Below are 15,249 nucleotides of genomic sequence, written 5' to 3'. Positions count from 1 at the left end.
AGGCTAGCTTCTGGAAATTAGGAGTGGAACAAGGACACTTTTCCTGTGTCCACCTTGTTATTATCTATGTCCAATATTTAAATTTTTTATTTTTATTTTATTTTTATAAATTTATTTATTTAATTTTTGGCTGCATTGGGTGTTTGCTGCTGCACGCTGGTTTTCTGTAGTTGTGGCGAGCGGGGGCTACCCTTTGTTGCAGTGCGTGGGCTTCTCATTGCGGTGGCTTCTCTTCTTGCGGGGCACAGGCTCTAGGCACGCGGGCTTCAGTAGTTGTGGCTCGCGGGCTCTGGAGCGCAGGCTCAGTAGTTGTGGTGCACGGGCTTAGTTGCTCTGCATCATGTGGGATCTTCCCAGACCAGGGCTCAAACCCATGTCCCCTGCATTGGCAGGCAGATTCTTAACCACTGCGCCACCAGGGAAGCCCTATGTCCAATCTTGATCCAGAATCTCCTCCAAAGTTTGGATTTCAAATAAAGAACCTTCATCAAGCACACTTAGAGAAATTTGCTTTTTTCCAGTTACCATTGCCAAATGCTTAATGTTAGTTTACCTGTTACCCTTGGCAAGTGACTACATATGTCTGTAGCCCTGCAGTATTTTCAGTCTTTGGTGCTGTGTATCTCACTTATCTGCTTCTCTGTTTTGCTACTGCCCTAGAAATGGGAGAACTTTAAAAAAAAATTCCTTGGCTTTTTGATAGAAAGCAACTCGCAGGTTGGGTCCAAGATGAAAATGAGTCCCCTTACTGGGTTAAAAACATGAATGCTGTTGTAATTCCTGGTTGTGAATGCTCATAGTTTCACTGCTGAACCATTTTATGCTAATTAATTCTGTGGGATATATCCCTCCTCTTTTAATTTATTCCCTCTTCTTCTCCCATTTCTACTTATAACCATCCCTGCCAACTACCTACATTTCACCGTTAAACTGTTTGCCTAGTGTTCATGATTTTAAAGCTTCCTTGTATTGCCTTTGGGCATTTGGCTGAAATACACTGCCTCCAATTTACAAGTAAATACAGAACAAATCCAGAGACCTTGTACTGGTAACTGGCAATAAAAATGCTAATGACTTAGTGGCACTGTTTATAAGAAAATGTTAATTTTTAGGGTAAAATTTCATTAGAAATTGCTTTGGGAAATATATTAGTTAATGTTTACAAGTGTTTTTAAAGGAAGGCAAATGATTGCCTCTAAAAAAAAAAAATCTCATGGAAAGCATCTCCATTGAATCCCTCTGTTTTAAAAATACTTCACTTGGTATCTTTATTTTCATTTGTTAAATACAAGGCCATCCTTTAATGTTGTCTCCAGCTTGAAATAGTTTGAGACCCAGTGGATAATTCTGACCAGGAAGTATCATTGGACAGTGGGCAGAGCAGTTAGAGGGAAAAAATATTATAGGACCTTGACGATGGGGACGGGTTGGAACACTGACAATAAATAGTAGGACAGTGACAAAGAGGCTTTCCAAGGGATGTTCATATTTCTTGATCTATGTAATTTGGTATTTATTGTATATAGAAATCCAATAATTATTTTGAAAAACCCCACTTACACCAATAATTCTTCTACTTTAGATTAAAAGTACCTAGGAGGCTAGGTATTTCCCATATTTCTTTCCTTAATGTTTAGAACAGGAATATGCCTGGAGCAGACATCCAATAAATACAAATTACTACTAATAATGACTGAACTACTTTATTAGCATAGAATAATTCCAGGGGCTTCCCTCCTGGTTTGTCTGATCCTAAGCCTTTAAATACGTGTTTATATGTCAGAAAATCAGCATTAGAAACTCTCTGGGGCAAATCATAAAATATTAATTTGATACATGTTTTAAAACTCACCTTTGGTGTTATGAAATAATCCCTCTAGTGAGAAAAAAAAAGTCCATTTAAAAAATCTTAAACAGTCAAAGCAGATGTCACTGGTTAAGAGTCCAGTTGATCAGTAACGTTTCACAATCTCTTTCAGCATCAGGAGAAAGGCACTTAGCATGTCACTCTTAAAACGATCAGCACCAAATTTCCACAGTTGCGTTTCCACAAAACGCAAATGGGTTTTTAATGAGACCCCTAATTTTTCTTCGCTTGCAAACCAATTTCTGCAGGGTCAAAGTTCTGGCCACCACAGATACCTTCCTCCTAGATATAGGAACTCACTTAAGGACCACTTGGTGTAACATTCCTCCTGACAGCGGCTGGAGGCAGGTGAGCTGGACATGTTTTTAACTAACGAACGCAATCGTTTCAATTCATATTATTCTCTTGCCCTAAAAGTATGAGTTGGTTTCCATACCTACATTTTAACCCAGTCTCTTCCCCGGCGAGGCCACCTGTTTGCTCATCTTTCACAGGGCGAGGCGACCAGAACACTTCTGATGCAGCGTACTCTTTGCCCTAAGAGGAGAGGGCTGACGGGGCACCCAGACCTTGCCTCCCCTCGCCGAGGTTCCAGCTCCGAACACCTGCCCCCTTTAGGATTCAGTTCATCCGGCAATAGCCAGAGGGGTCCAACCCAATCCTCCCGCCTGGCGCGGGAGGGACTCGGACAAGGTCCGCGCCACGGACTCGGACAAGGTCCGCGCCACGGACTCGGACAAGGTCCGCGCCACGGACTCGGACAAGGTCCGCGCCACAGGGGCCGGCTTCCAGAGCACCCGGCGGAGGGCAGGGCGAAGGGGCGGAGTGAGCGCCATGACGCCAGGAGCCTCGGCCAATGGAAACGCCCCGCGGCGCCGGCCGAGCCGCCAGCCCATAAAAAGGAGGCGCTCCGGCACTTCTCAGTCTCTTCTGTTCCGGCCTCGGAGCCTACCCCTGGCCCGAGGCCTACGTTATTCAGGCGATTGCGGTCACAGTCCATTGCCCGCCGGCGAAGTTCAGTTGCAGCCCGTGGCGCGTCCGAGGGTCCCTCCGGGGCGGCAGCGGCAGGTCTATGGAGAAGGGCCTGGGGCGGGTGCAGGCGAAGCCGCGGGACGCCCGGTGCAGCAATGGGTTACCCGAGGGGGAGCCGCCGCGGCCCAGGCCCAGTACGCCCACCGAGAAGCAGCCGCGGCCGGAGAGCAAGAGCGTCCAGCCGGCGGACGGCTGGAAGGGCGAGCGGCCCCGCAACGAGGAGGACAACGAGCTGAACCTCCCCAACCTGGCGGCCGCCTACTCGTCCATCCTGCGCTCGCTGGGCGAGGACCCCCAGCGGCAGGGGCTGCGCAAGACGCCCTGGAGGGCGGCCACGGCCATGCAGTTCTTCACCAAGGGCTACCAGGAGACCATCTCAGGTCAGTGGGCCCGCCGGCCGGCGTGCCGGTCACTGGGGAGGTGGCTGCAGGAAGCGCGCGCCGGCTCCAGTTAGTTCCCGGAGTTGCTCACTCTTGGCGGAGGAAGCCGAGTGCTGTCACTTTCCGAATCCCGCCCTCGGCCCTGGCCCAGCCGTCCGGCCAAGGAGAGGGCCCTGCGTGGGACGCATTTCGGCCGCGGTGGGAGTCAGCGGCCTCTCCACCCGGGGACTAGTTGAAGCGGCCCTCGCGGGGTCCTCCCCGCTCGCTGCACGCGGCCCTCTCCTCCAGCCTCGGGTTGGCGGGACCGCAGTCACAGAGCCTCCCCACGTCCCTTACCCCCGCCCCCGGGTGGGAGCCTGGAGCCCTTGTCGCCTGAGCGCCCAGGGCCGGATGCCCGAGGAACGTGCACCTGGGCTCGTGGAAGTGACGGCTTCCTAGGTCATCTCTGCTCTGGAGGTCTCATTTTTGGTAGGTCTGGGGTGAAGCCTTGGCTTTCTGTGTCTGAAGCCGGGGGTGATTCTTTGCTGCAAACTCGGGGACCCTCACTCTCGCTGACTTGCCAGGGTACCCGGGTGTTCCGAAAGTCGTAATTCTCTTTTGTTCACATCCAGTTCACTCCAGCTCAGGACTTTGCCAGAATTTGGCATAGTTCTGGGCATGGGCTTTCCTGGAGTTTGAAGTGTGAGGTTTTTGGGGGGTTAGTTTGCTGCTTAAAGCGTTCTCCGCCTTTTCTCCCCCACTCCCCAAACCCCAAAGCAGGAAAGCGACTTCCTGGGAGTTTCGCTGGGCTGTGGGACCCGGAGTCTCTCTATCACCCACTTCCCACCCACGCATCCCAAAGGAGCCGGGTTGGCCCAGTGCTTTCGGCGCCTGAGGAGGGTCAGGCTTTTGCCCAGGAGGCCGGGAAGTACGGGGCGCGGGGTGGCGGTGGAAAATGATTGAGAACTTCGCCGCCTAATTGCTGGGTGAGCGATGTTGGTCACTAATAAAAAAAAAAAAAAGTTAAAAAAGATCTGACTTGCACAGCTCGGACCAAGGGCGTTGTTTTCCAGTCCACATCTTCTGTACCTCTTGGTGACATTTATTCCTTTGGCCTAAGAAGCCTTCTGCCTTCACCATTTCTCAAAGAATTAACAGTGCTGCTTTGCAAGGTAACCTCCCTGCTCAGATTATTTCCCCAATCAAGTTTCTGGAGACTTCCTGAATAGATTCTGGGAAAAACAGTTATTTTTGCCCAGTCTCCCCCACCCCAAAGGAAGGGTGAGAAATCAGTGTGAGAGGGGTGAGGCACATAAAGGAAATGACACTACATCTTAAAGCCAAGAAATGGATATCTAGTTCTGTGTCCAAGTTTACTTTTTAAACCTTTGTTGGTAAAAGTCTGGAGCCTCAAATACAGAATTTTAAAACGCAAAGACTGAAGAATAAACATTCTTCATTTGGTGAATATTCTACCATTTGGTGATATTCCACGAATGTAATGAACAAACATCTTCTTAGGGCCTTGCTCAGTCTGCCTCTTGTGGACACTGAAAATGTCCACCGCACTTGGTCAGGCTTTGGGAATCGCCCTAATAGAATTCACAGGAGAGAGGGATTTCTGACCTCGAGAGTAGGGGAGGTCCTCCTGACTTTTGAGACCTAAAGTGTCTCAAAAGGTTTACTTAAGAAATGATTAGCAGAAGTTTGTCTCATGAGCCATAGGACTAATGACTGCAAAGAACACTTCATTCTACCTTAGAAGACAGTTCTAGTCAAGTGTTAATTTATTATTTAAAAAGTCCATGGACCTAGGAACAGAAATCAGATTAGGGGGACTCTAATCATCTCCCTACCCAAGAGGACCTGGGGGAGAGGGTGGAATGGGGAGTGACTGCTTAATGGGTTCCAGGTTTCCTTTTGGCATGATGAAAATGTTCTAGGACTAGAGAGTGGTGATGGTTGCACACATGGTGAATGTGCTAAATGCCACTGAATCGCACATTTTAAAATGGTTAAGATGATGAGTGTTATATGTATTTTACGACAGTGAAAATGTCACAGACCGTTTAAGAATTATTAATAGCCGTTAATTGAATACTTTTTATGCTCTAAGTGCTTTTTGTGGATGGTCTTTGGTTAATCCTCATTTTTGAGGTAAACACTGTTCTTTTACCCCATGATAAGGAACCGGAGGCAGAGAGGTTGACAGCTTCAGGTGGTAGAGCTGGTGTTGGAATCTAGGCAGCCTGAATGCAGAACTCTTACCTGCTTCCTTATGTTGCTACTTGGTGAGATATGTCAGTGTATCTTCTCTACTAAGCATTTCACACTGAGTTTGGACCTAATACTTGGGTCACCAGCATTAAAATAAGGTGGAGTAGAATGGAGAAAATCAGTCTATCATATGTATAAGGGTAAATGTTTTGAGAAGCTTACAAGTAGGTTTTATAGGTATGATTTTTTCTGGTATGTACTGGCTCCGGTTGTAGAATGTAGTATTTCTTGTATTTGTTGTGGTCAAAAGTTTGAAAGCCTCTGTCTAGAGGATCACACTTAAAGGCTTAATATTGATTTCTTAGAGGTACATAAATAGAAGACAGAGAGGAGAGGGTGACAAGGATGATGCTGAACTTAAAGGAATGAACCTGAAATGGTGGTGGTCCAGGCCTTGGACCAACCTGGGTGGGAGAAGGAAGGATACTTTAAATCTATAGAAAATACAGAAGTAAGTAATAGAGAAAACACTCCTACCCAATCCCTAATTTTTATTTCTTTAGAGAGTATAAGTCAATGACCACTATAGATTATTTTGGATAGAAGCAAACTTCTTTGAAACTGTCACTTTTCTATGCTTGTAGATAAGATACTTAACATCTTTTATATCTCTGTATATTAATTACTTGTTACTAGTGTTGACTTAAGTTTTTTAAAACATAAAATAAATAAAATAAGTTGGTACTTTACATTCCCCAAATTATTTTTTTTAGCTCCTCTTGAGTGAATTGATGCTAATTTCTGATGTTTGGGGAATTTGTCAGTTCTCCCTGCACTGCAGCGTATTTTCATGACCCTTGCATGGTACAACTTTCTTTACTTTCCAGTATGTACCTCATTATGGGTGTATCTGTGGTCACCTGTAATGGGGCTCTGTCAAGGTTGTGCAAGTCTACTGGTTACTGTTCACCACTGGGCTGTAGCTTGTAGTGGAGGGAGGGCTGGAAGAAGACACGATCACCTCTCCCAGGAATGGCTGTCCTTTGAATAGCATCACAGGGTGATCCTTGGACCAGCTCATCTTTATCTGTTGCTATCCCATTTCAATTTAACCGTATCCTAGTTCTCTTACATATTCAGAGAACCTTTGATGAGATCTTCTTTTCTATATATTTCCTGTATTTCCACTATTTTTTAAATTCAGAATCCTAATTAAATTGGAGGGTCTGCTGTTGCCTGAGGTCTTTGATCTTCATGTTCTTGTGTCTGACCCTTCTCTTTCCCTGTCCTCTCCTGGGTATAAATAGGAACAACCTCTTAGATAGTATTATCCATCAAAGGTTAAGTGAATGTAACTTGTCTCATCAGTTGTCCTTTTTATAAGTTTATGGGAGTACACAAGAGTCTTGAGTCTTCTGTCACATTTCTAGTTGAAGTAGGTTTCAGCTTGTCTTATCCAGGATGCCAAGGCAGTTTTCATAAATCAAGTTGACAGTGTCCCAAATTTGGGAAGCCTGTGAGCCTGTATATAATGCAGGAAGAGGAGATGGTATCACAGGTGATGGACTTCTTATAAATTTATTTATTTTATTTTTTAAATTTATTTTTCGCTGTGTTGGGTCTTCGTTGCCGTGTGCGGGCTTTAGTTGCGGCGAGCGGGGGCTACTCTTCATTGCAGTGTGCAGGCTTCATTGCGGTGGCTTCTCTTGTTGCGGAGCACGGGCTCTAGGCACGTGGGCTTCGGTAGTTGTGTCACACGGGCTCAGTAGTTGTGGCGCACGGGCTTAGTTGCTCTGCGGCATGTGGGATCTTCCTAAACCAGGGATCGAACCCATGTCCCCTGCATTGGTGGGGGATTCTTAACCACTGCGCCACATGGGAAGTCCCAGTGATGGACTTCATGACTGTTTCCCCACCCTGCCTCAACCATGTTCACTACAAGATGACAACTATTCTCTAAAGCTAAAGCGAGGCAATTAGATAGTTTATTTACACAAAAATGAGTCTTAGCCACTTCATACTGAAACGTGCCAGCACTCACAAAAGGTTTTTCTTTTTGAATCATGAACATCTGTGATTTACCAAATCAGACTGCCATGATGAACTAAGAATTGTAACAACTTCTAAGATGTGATAATACTTATTTATCATAGCCTCCCATATTGTGGGCAGAAGGTAAGTTTATGTCCCATGTTTTAAAGTAGGTTGTAGAAAAGTTAATCTCATTATTGAGAGGTGCTATTTTAGATGTGTATAGTTCATTTAAATCTTGATTCACTAATAAGCTTCATTTTCATTTTGTTAATGAATACTTCTTACATAGGACTTAGTTCTGTGTATTGCCAGAAAAGGTACTATGAATAAAGAAGAAAAAATAACAAGACCATTGAAGTTTATGACTGGAACTTGGGAGTAGTCAAAGTTGATTAAAGCTGTTAAGAGTCATTGAGAATGGAGGAGAAAATCTAGTCTTACTAGTTTCTTTTAAAAATGTATTATCAGGGGCTTCCCTGGTGGCGCAGTGGTTGAGAGTCCGCCTGCCGATGCAGGGGACACGGGTTCGTGCCCCGGTCCGGGAAGATCCCACGTGCTGCGGAGCGGCTGGGCCCGTGAGCCATGGCCGCTGAGCCTGCGCGTCTGGAGCCTGTGCTCCGCAACGGGAGAGGCCACAACAGTGAGAGGCCCGCGTACCGCAAAAAAAAAAAAAAAAAAAGTATTATCTGTTAACATTTTTTTCTGGCCTGGGAGGAAAAGTCCTACACATATCTTTGAAATACTAAACAAATTGGTACTTGTTTTAGTTTCACTGGACTACTAGAAGAAGGTACCACATGGGGCTTCCCTGGTGGCGCAGTGGTTGAGAGTCCGCCTGCCGATGCAGGGGACACGGGTTCCTGCCCCGGACGGGGAAGATTCCACGTGCCGCGGAGTGTCTGGGCCCGTGAGCCATGGCCACTGAGCCTGCGTGTCTGGAGCCCATTAGCTTGCAACTGCATTACTCCCATCTCTGCTTCTGTCGGTGTCCAAATTTCCCTCTTTTAAGGACATCAGTCACATAGGAGTGAATCCACTTTACACCTGTATGCCTTATCTTAATTTAGCTAATTACGTTTGCAGTTACTCTATTTCCAAGGTCACTTTCCGAGGTACTGAGCTTTAGGACTTCAACTTAACCTTCAACACAGTTTAACCTATACCAGTGTTAAATGCTATTATTCATAAGACTGACTGGGAACTTTATAATTTCATTTAATTTATTCACTGAGTGCCAGCCACTGCGCTGAATGCTGGGAAACAGGCTCAGCAAAACCAGATATGGTTCCTTCCCTCATGGAACAGACAGTCTATTAGACTAAAACAGATATTCATCAGAATCACATGAATGAGTGTGATTATAGATGGAGAAATCTAGTGATAAAAAGAACACAGCTCAGTGAGAGCGTTTACCAAAGGAACTTGATCTATGCTAGGGGATGGGAAGTGTGGACGCTTGAGCTGATATCTGAATAACAACGAACACTCCTGATTACTATGTGCTGAGCACAGTTGTGAGTTCTTTACATGTATTGCCTCACTGATCCTCACAATAACCCTACGGGGTAGGTAATATTAGCCGTGTTTTTAGGGATAAGGAAACTGGGGCACAGAGAGAACTTGCACAAGATCATATCTGAAAAGTAGCAGCACTGGGAGAATGATAGAGAATGAGAATCATCATAATCTCTCATAGTCTATTTAATTTTAATCATAATATTTTACTGATTTATTTGAATCAACTCCCCTCCCCTTCCCTTTTTGTATCTTCTCTGCTGTTTTCTTTTTTATTTTATTTTATGTATTTTTGGCTGCGTTGGGTCTTCGTTGCTGCGTGCAGGCTTTCTCTCGTTGCGGGGAGCGGGGGCTACTCTTCATTGCAGTGCGTGGGCTTCTCATTGTGACGGCTTCCCTTGTTGTGGAGCACAGGCTCTAGGCACATGGGCTTCGGTAGTTGTGGCACGTGGGCTCAGTAGTTGTGGCTCGTGGGCTCTAGAGAGCAGGCTCAGTAGTTGTGGCGCACGGGCTTAGTTGCTCCGCGGCATGTGGGATCTTCCCAGACCAGGGCTTGAACCCGTGTGCCCTGCATTGGCAGGCGGATTCTTAACCACTGCGCCAGCAGGGAAGCCCTCTGCTGTTTTCTTTGTCCAGCTCTAGAAACTCTTCTATGCCTGGGCATTCCCCCACTGACTCATTTGCAGTATACCTCTATTTGAGTCCAGTATTTGGTTGAGTCAGGCTGCAGTAATAAAATTTGCCAGGAGAGGGCAACTATCTAATCTTTGATGAATCCTAGGTTATGAATCCTAGATTATATGAACAATTCATAAGTCCAGCTTATGTAATGAATATGTTCCCTATGGTTATACATTCTCTACTGAGTTTAGGGCAATTAGATGGAGGGATAATTTAGATTGGGGTTAATCAAAGATTGTCTGAATCAAGGTAAATTTGTTATACTCAAGATTGAGAGGACATTTACTCACTAGAATTTGGTTCTGTTATAGCCTCAGTCACAGTTTTTTAGAAGAGGGACTGTCTGTACTCACCTTTGAATGCCCAGCAAATTGCCCAGCACATGTAGATGACTTGATGAATGTTTGAATTAATTTCTTAAAGACAAGGACACCTTCTTGGGACTTCCCTGGTGGTCCAGTGGTTAAGACTCCGTGCTTCCAATGCAGGGGGCCTGGGTTCGATCCCTGGTCAGGGCACTAGATCCTGCATGCCACAGCTAAGAGCCTGCATGCTGCAGCTAAAGATCCCGCAGGCCGCAACTAAGATTCCGTGTGCAGCAACTAAGACCTGGCACAGACAAATAAATAAATATTGAAAAGAAAAAAAGACAAGGACCCTTTCTTAACACTTGTCTTTCTTCTACCACAGTGCTCTGTGCATAGGTGCTCAATAAATGCTGGCTTTTTTATACACTAAAAAAAAACGTAGGGGATTAGCTTTATGGAAAAGCCATGGAAGTTATTTCTACTGGATCTCCTGAACACTTCTATTCTAGGCCAGAGGTCATCCTTTAGACATCTTTGTGTCCTTCATAGAGTCCTGTGCCTGTAGAAACTCACCTGTTTGGCTAGATGGCTTCTTCTATATCCAGTCAACATATTATTCCAAGGTATCAATTGAAGCAACTGGGGTGTTTCCCTGGCACATCAAAATTCTCATGGGGAAGAATCTCTAGAAAATCTGTCAGGATTGCAGTTTTTAAATTATTGTAGAAGTGTTCAAATGTACACAAAATTAGAATAGTATAATGAGTTTCTATGTGCCCATCACCCAACCTTTAACATAAACATAAGTTTTGCTTCGTTCCTCTTGTCACACACCTTCCCCCACTGAATTATTTTAAAGCAAATCCTAGATATGTCACTTCATTGATAAATACTTTAATATATCTTGAAAATAGAGACTTAAAAATATTATCATACTTGAAATCAACAGTAATTCCTTAATAGAAAATATCTAACCAATATTTACATTTCTTTGATTTTTCTCACAGGTATCTCTTTACAAATTGGTTTGTTTGAATAAGGATTCAGACAAGATTCACGTATTATATTTGATAAATGTCTTCAAGTTTTTAAAAAATTTGTTAGTTTGGTATTCTTTTTTATCCCCTAACAATTTGTTGAAGAAACAGGGTCATTTGTCCTATAGAATTTCCCACATTCTGGGTTCTGCTCGTTATTTTTCTCACGATTTAATTTAACATGTTCCTTTAGCTCCTGTGTTGCTTATATACTAGCAGTTAGATTTAGACGCTTGCCTTCCTGCTTCTCCCCACTCCCACCCCCACCAAATAACTCTTAAATTTAGTCAAGAATACTTCATAGGTGGTGGCATGTGCTTCCATCGGTAAGCAGTTAAATATCTAGTTGTCTTTTTGTGATGTTATAATCGATTAGCTTTAAGTGTTATCAGCCAAAGTTGTCCATTACAGAGCTTTTCACCAGCATTTCATTTGACTTTAGAAGCCATTGGTGATTGCCTAGATCCAGTATTTTTTAGAAGTTGAAAAATAATGATGTTTGGTTCTTTAATTCCTTCTGAATTTATTAACTGGAGTTCTTCTATAAAGAAGATATATGGGAACTCTTTAGGCCATCTTTGCAACTATTCAGTAAGTTTAAAAGTATTTTAAATAAAGCTTAAAGATATATAAGGTTGTTAATTTCTCTAATATATTTCTTTAATTCTGCACTGGAGATTGACCTAATTATGCCTCAATCTAGAAGCCATAAAAGAAAATAATTGTTACTTTATATAAAAACTAAGAACTTTTACAGGTCAAATACCAACAGAAATGACAAACTGGGAAGAAATATTTACCATTCATTTTGTAGACAACAGGATAATCATACTAATATAAAAGAGATGCTAGAAATTAATGTGAGAGAAAGGCCAAACACACAATTGAAAAATTGGCAAGACATGTAAGCAGACAATTCACAGGAAAGGAAATACAAATGACTTTTAAATACATGGAAAGATGCTTGACCTCACCTTCAATAAGAGAAATGCACACAGACCACCCAAAGATATACTTTTTCCTTGTTTGATTGGCCAAAGTCTAGAAACTTGATACTGCATTACATTATGGAAGTTATAGGGAAACAAATATTACTGTTGAGAGTGTAAGCTATCTTTATGGAGGATACTTTGGCAACATCTATTAAATACAAATACACATATCCTATTTGAAAATCCTGCCTCTGGGAATTGCATACACGAAATGACATATGCTCAAGGTTAGTCACTGCAGCCATGAAAAGAACCATCCTATATGTCTAGTCCCTTAGAATGGCTAAATGATGCAGAGGAGTTATGTTGGGGGGGACAATAAAATGTTTATATTGACATTAAGAATTGGAGGATACACAAGTGGTTATGTGTTAATCAGGGGTATGAACTGGGCAGATGGCAGACCAGAGTAGAAGCAAGACTTTTCACTATATTTTCAGTTTGTTATTTTTGAAGTATGTACATGTATTTTCAGATAGACAAATTAAAAACATTGTGACAAAGTTGTTTCAAATCTAGGAGCAAAGGAAATACAACTTTTTAAGGGCTAGCTAATAAGAAAAATCTGGTTACTGAAAACCTTTACCCTGGAATTAGAGAAAAATAGTTAGATGTATATATTGGCAAGCCTGATCTTCATTGTGATCCATATAGTGTAAAGAAAGAGACTGAGTTTGAATGTGACCTTGTCCCTTAACTATCTGTATAATTACTGGCATGTCTCCAAACTTAATTTTCACCTTTCTCTTTTTATAAAAAATGGTAACACCTGCTTTGCCTGGGCTCTTACAAGAATTCAGAAGGTATGCGAAAAGCACCTGATGCTTAATATATTCCTTCTTTTGTGATGAGGAAGAACTATGGGGTTGGATTAATTGGAAAGTGTTCTAAGAATGTGGGATACTCTGGAGCCCTGAGCCACCATGTAAAAAGTCCAGTTACTCTGAGGCTGCCATGCTGTGAGGAAGCTCTGCCACATGGCGAGGCCACAACTGGGTGTTCCGGCTGATGGCTTTAGCTGGGGTCCCACCCAACAGCTAGCACCAAACACTAGACATGTGAGTAAAGACTCCTCCAGGTGATTCCAGTCCCCAGCCAACTAGTCATCCCCACTGAGCCCCAGACATTGTGGGCCAGAGGCCAGTCATCTCTCCTGTGCCTTGTCTGAATTCCTGACCCACGGAATCCCAGGACATCATAAAATAGTTGTACACCACTAAATTCTGGGATGTTTTGTTATGCACCAGAAGCAACTGGACCAGATTTTGAGATGAGGGTGGTTAGAATTTGCATTTGTGCAGAGGAAAAGGGAGTGACTTAAACAGGCCAAGAGATGGCATGGTGGTTTAAGGCTAGAAATTCAAATTTGTGAATTATCGGTATAAATCTGAGAGTTAAGCTTGGAGAGTGCCTGAGCTCCTCAAAGGAGTGAGAAGAGGAGATGTCAGCATTCCGACACTAAGGAGAGTGAGAGAAGAACCAGCAGAGACTGCCCGAAAGGGAGATGTGAGAGGCAGGAGATCCAGGAGTGTAAGTGTTGGCAGAAAATGGTTTTAAAAGGAACGTGGAACAGAAGGAAAAGGTTCCGAGACATAGTAGACTTGAGTCAGATTGCCTGGCTTCAAATCCTGTTACTGACCAGCTGTGCCTTAATTGCTTCATCTGTAAAATGGGGCAGTTAATAGTAATCATCCATCTTATAGGGTTATTGTGAGGATTAAGTGAGTTAGTACATATAACTGAGAGAAATGCCCAGCATGTATGAAGTGCTATAGACATTTTGTCTGTGTTAGCAGTGAGTACTGAGATTTTATTTGAAGGTGTTAGTAGTTTCAATAGCTTAATGTGCTCAGAAGCCAGATTGTAGGACTTTAGGGAGTAATATAACAAATTACAGAAAATAAGAAATTTTTTGAGGTATTTTTTCCTGACTGGTAGGATCATGTGAGCTTCCCCTTGGTGTGTATCAAGGCAGCAATGTGCTGGTTGTTGGTGAATGAAAGTGTTAGGTGTTGAAGAGAAGAGTATGGGCACCCAAACCCTGGGAAGTGGGCCAGGTTGTATGCGTGTGATCTCATATGATCCTCCTGTCAACTTGGAGGCTGTACTCATTATAGAGTTGGAAACTGAGAGGCCTCTGGTCAAGTCACTTGCCAGAGGGCACAGAGCAAAACCCAGGTGTGTGTGATGACAGTGCTCATGTTCCAGTGGACACCGTGCCCCCTCAGGTTTTAAGTGCCTATGTTACATTTTCATATGAAGATCCATTTAAGATGTGAGCAGTGTAATCCATAGGCATTCTGTTTTTCTTCTTGAATTCTAGCAAACAGAAAGCCAAGTAGTTTTAGTTTGAGGCATTTCTTAACATCCTGACTTTAAGATAGTTCATGAAATTTTTAATCAGGGGAATTTGTGAATAATTGCAAAAAAATTTAGCTAAATTACATTCAGTTCAAAGGTGGATTAATAACTAACAAACTTTTCCCCACTTAATCTTTTGTTGTTGTTGTTGCGGTACGCGGGCCTCTCACTGCTGTGGCCTCTCCCGCTGCGGAGCACAGGCTCCGGACGCGCAGGCTCAGCGGCCATGGCTCACGGGCCCAGCCGCTTTGCGGCAAGTGGGATCTTCCCAGACCGGGGCACGAACCCGTGTCCCCTGCATCAGCAGGCGGACTCTCAACCACTGCGCCACCAGGGAAGCCCTCCCCACTTAATCTTTTGAGGGAGATATTTGAAAACCAAAATTTTATACATTTTGTCTAAAGCACATTTAATTATATTTTGATCATTTATACTTTACAAATGTGCGTCTGTTTTAATGGTTTTACTATTTGGAAACTTCAGTTCTGTTTTAAATCTTCGATTTTAGAGTTTGTACTTTTTCTTAAATGCAGTTATAAATTCTTAATCTTTCCTTTTATTTAAAGTAATTTTTTCTGTAACTACAATGGTATGTAAGTTTGAGATACAATTTATTTTATCTTCTCTTTGAATAATTAGGCAAAATAATACAACATAATTATGTTGTATCTCTACCAACTTACCCAGTTGTGTTTCCTACAGCATGTTTGCAACTGTGTTGAAGTGTATACGCTTGAATGTTGTATATTCTTTTTTTTATTTGTTTGCTTTAAAGCATACGCGACATAAAGTTTACCATTTTTAAGTATATAGTTCAGTGGCATTAAGTACATTCGCATTGCTGTG

At 43.2% G+C, this 15,249-nt stretch overlaps 1 protein-coding gene across 3 annotated transcripts in view; it reads left to right on the top strand.

Annotated features, from left to right (window-relative positions):
• Window positions 1–2,837: 2,837 nt before the first annotated feature.
• Window positions 2,838–15,249, top strand: part of GCH1 (GTP cyclohydrolase 1) — a 51,897-nt gene continuing 39,485 nt past the window's right edge. For 2 of the 3 annotated variants that reach the window (XM_029238305.1, XM_029238303.1), the window contains exon 1: window positions 2,838–3,279. In XM_029238305.1, coding sequence (XP_029094138.1) covers window positions 2,940–3,279 — 340 coding nt within the window. In that variant the 5' untranslated portion in view covers window positions 2,838–2,939. The remainder of the gene's footprint in view (window positions 3,280–15,249) is intronic. The other variant, XM_029238304.1, reaches the window with a different exon arrangement.

The sequence above is a fragment of the Monodon monoceros genome, unplaced genomic scaffold (genome assembly GCF_005190385.1).
Source record: "Monodon monoceros isolate NGI ecotype Baffin Bay Population unplaced genomic scaffold, NGI_Narwhal_1 Super_Scaffold_21, whole genome shotgun sequence".
Lineage (NCBI taxonomy): Eukaryota > Metazoa > Chordata > Mammalia > Artiodactyla > Monodontidae > Monodon > Monodon monoceros.
The sequence above is the reverse complement of the archived record's forward strand: the minus strand, read 5'-3'. Positions and strand labels throughout refer to the sequence as shown.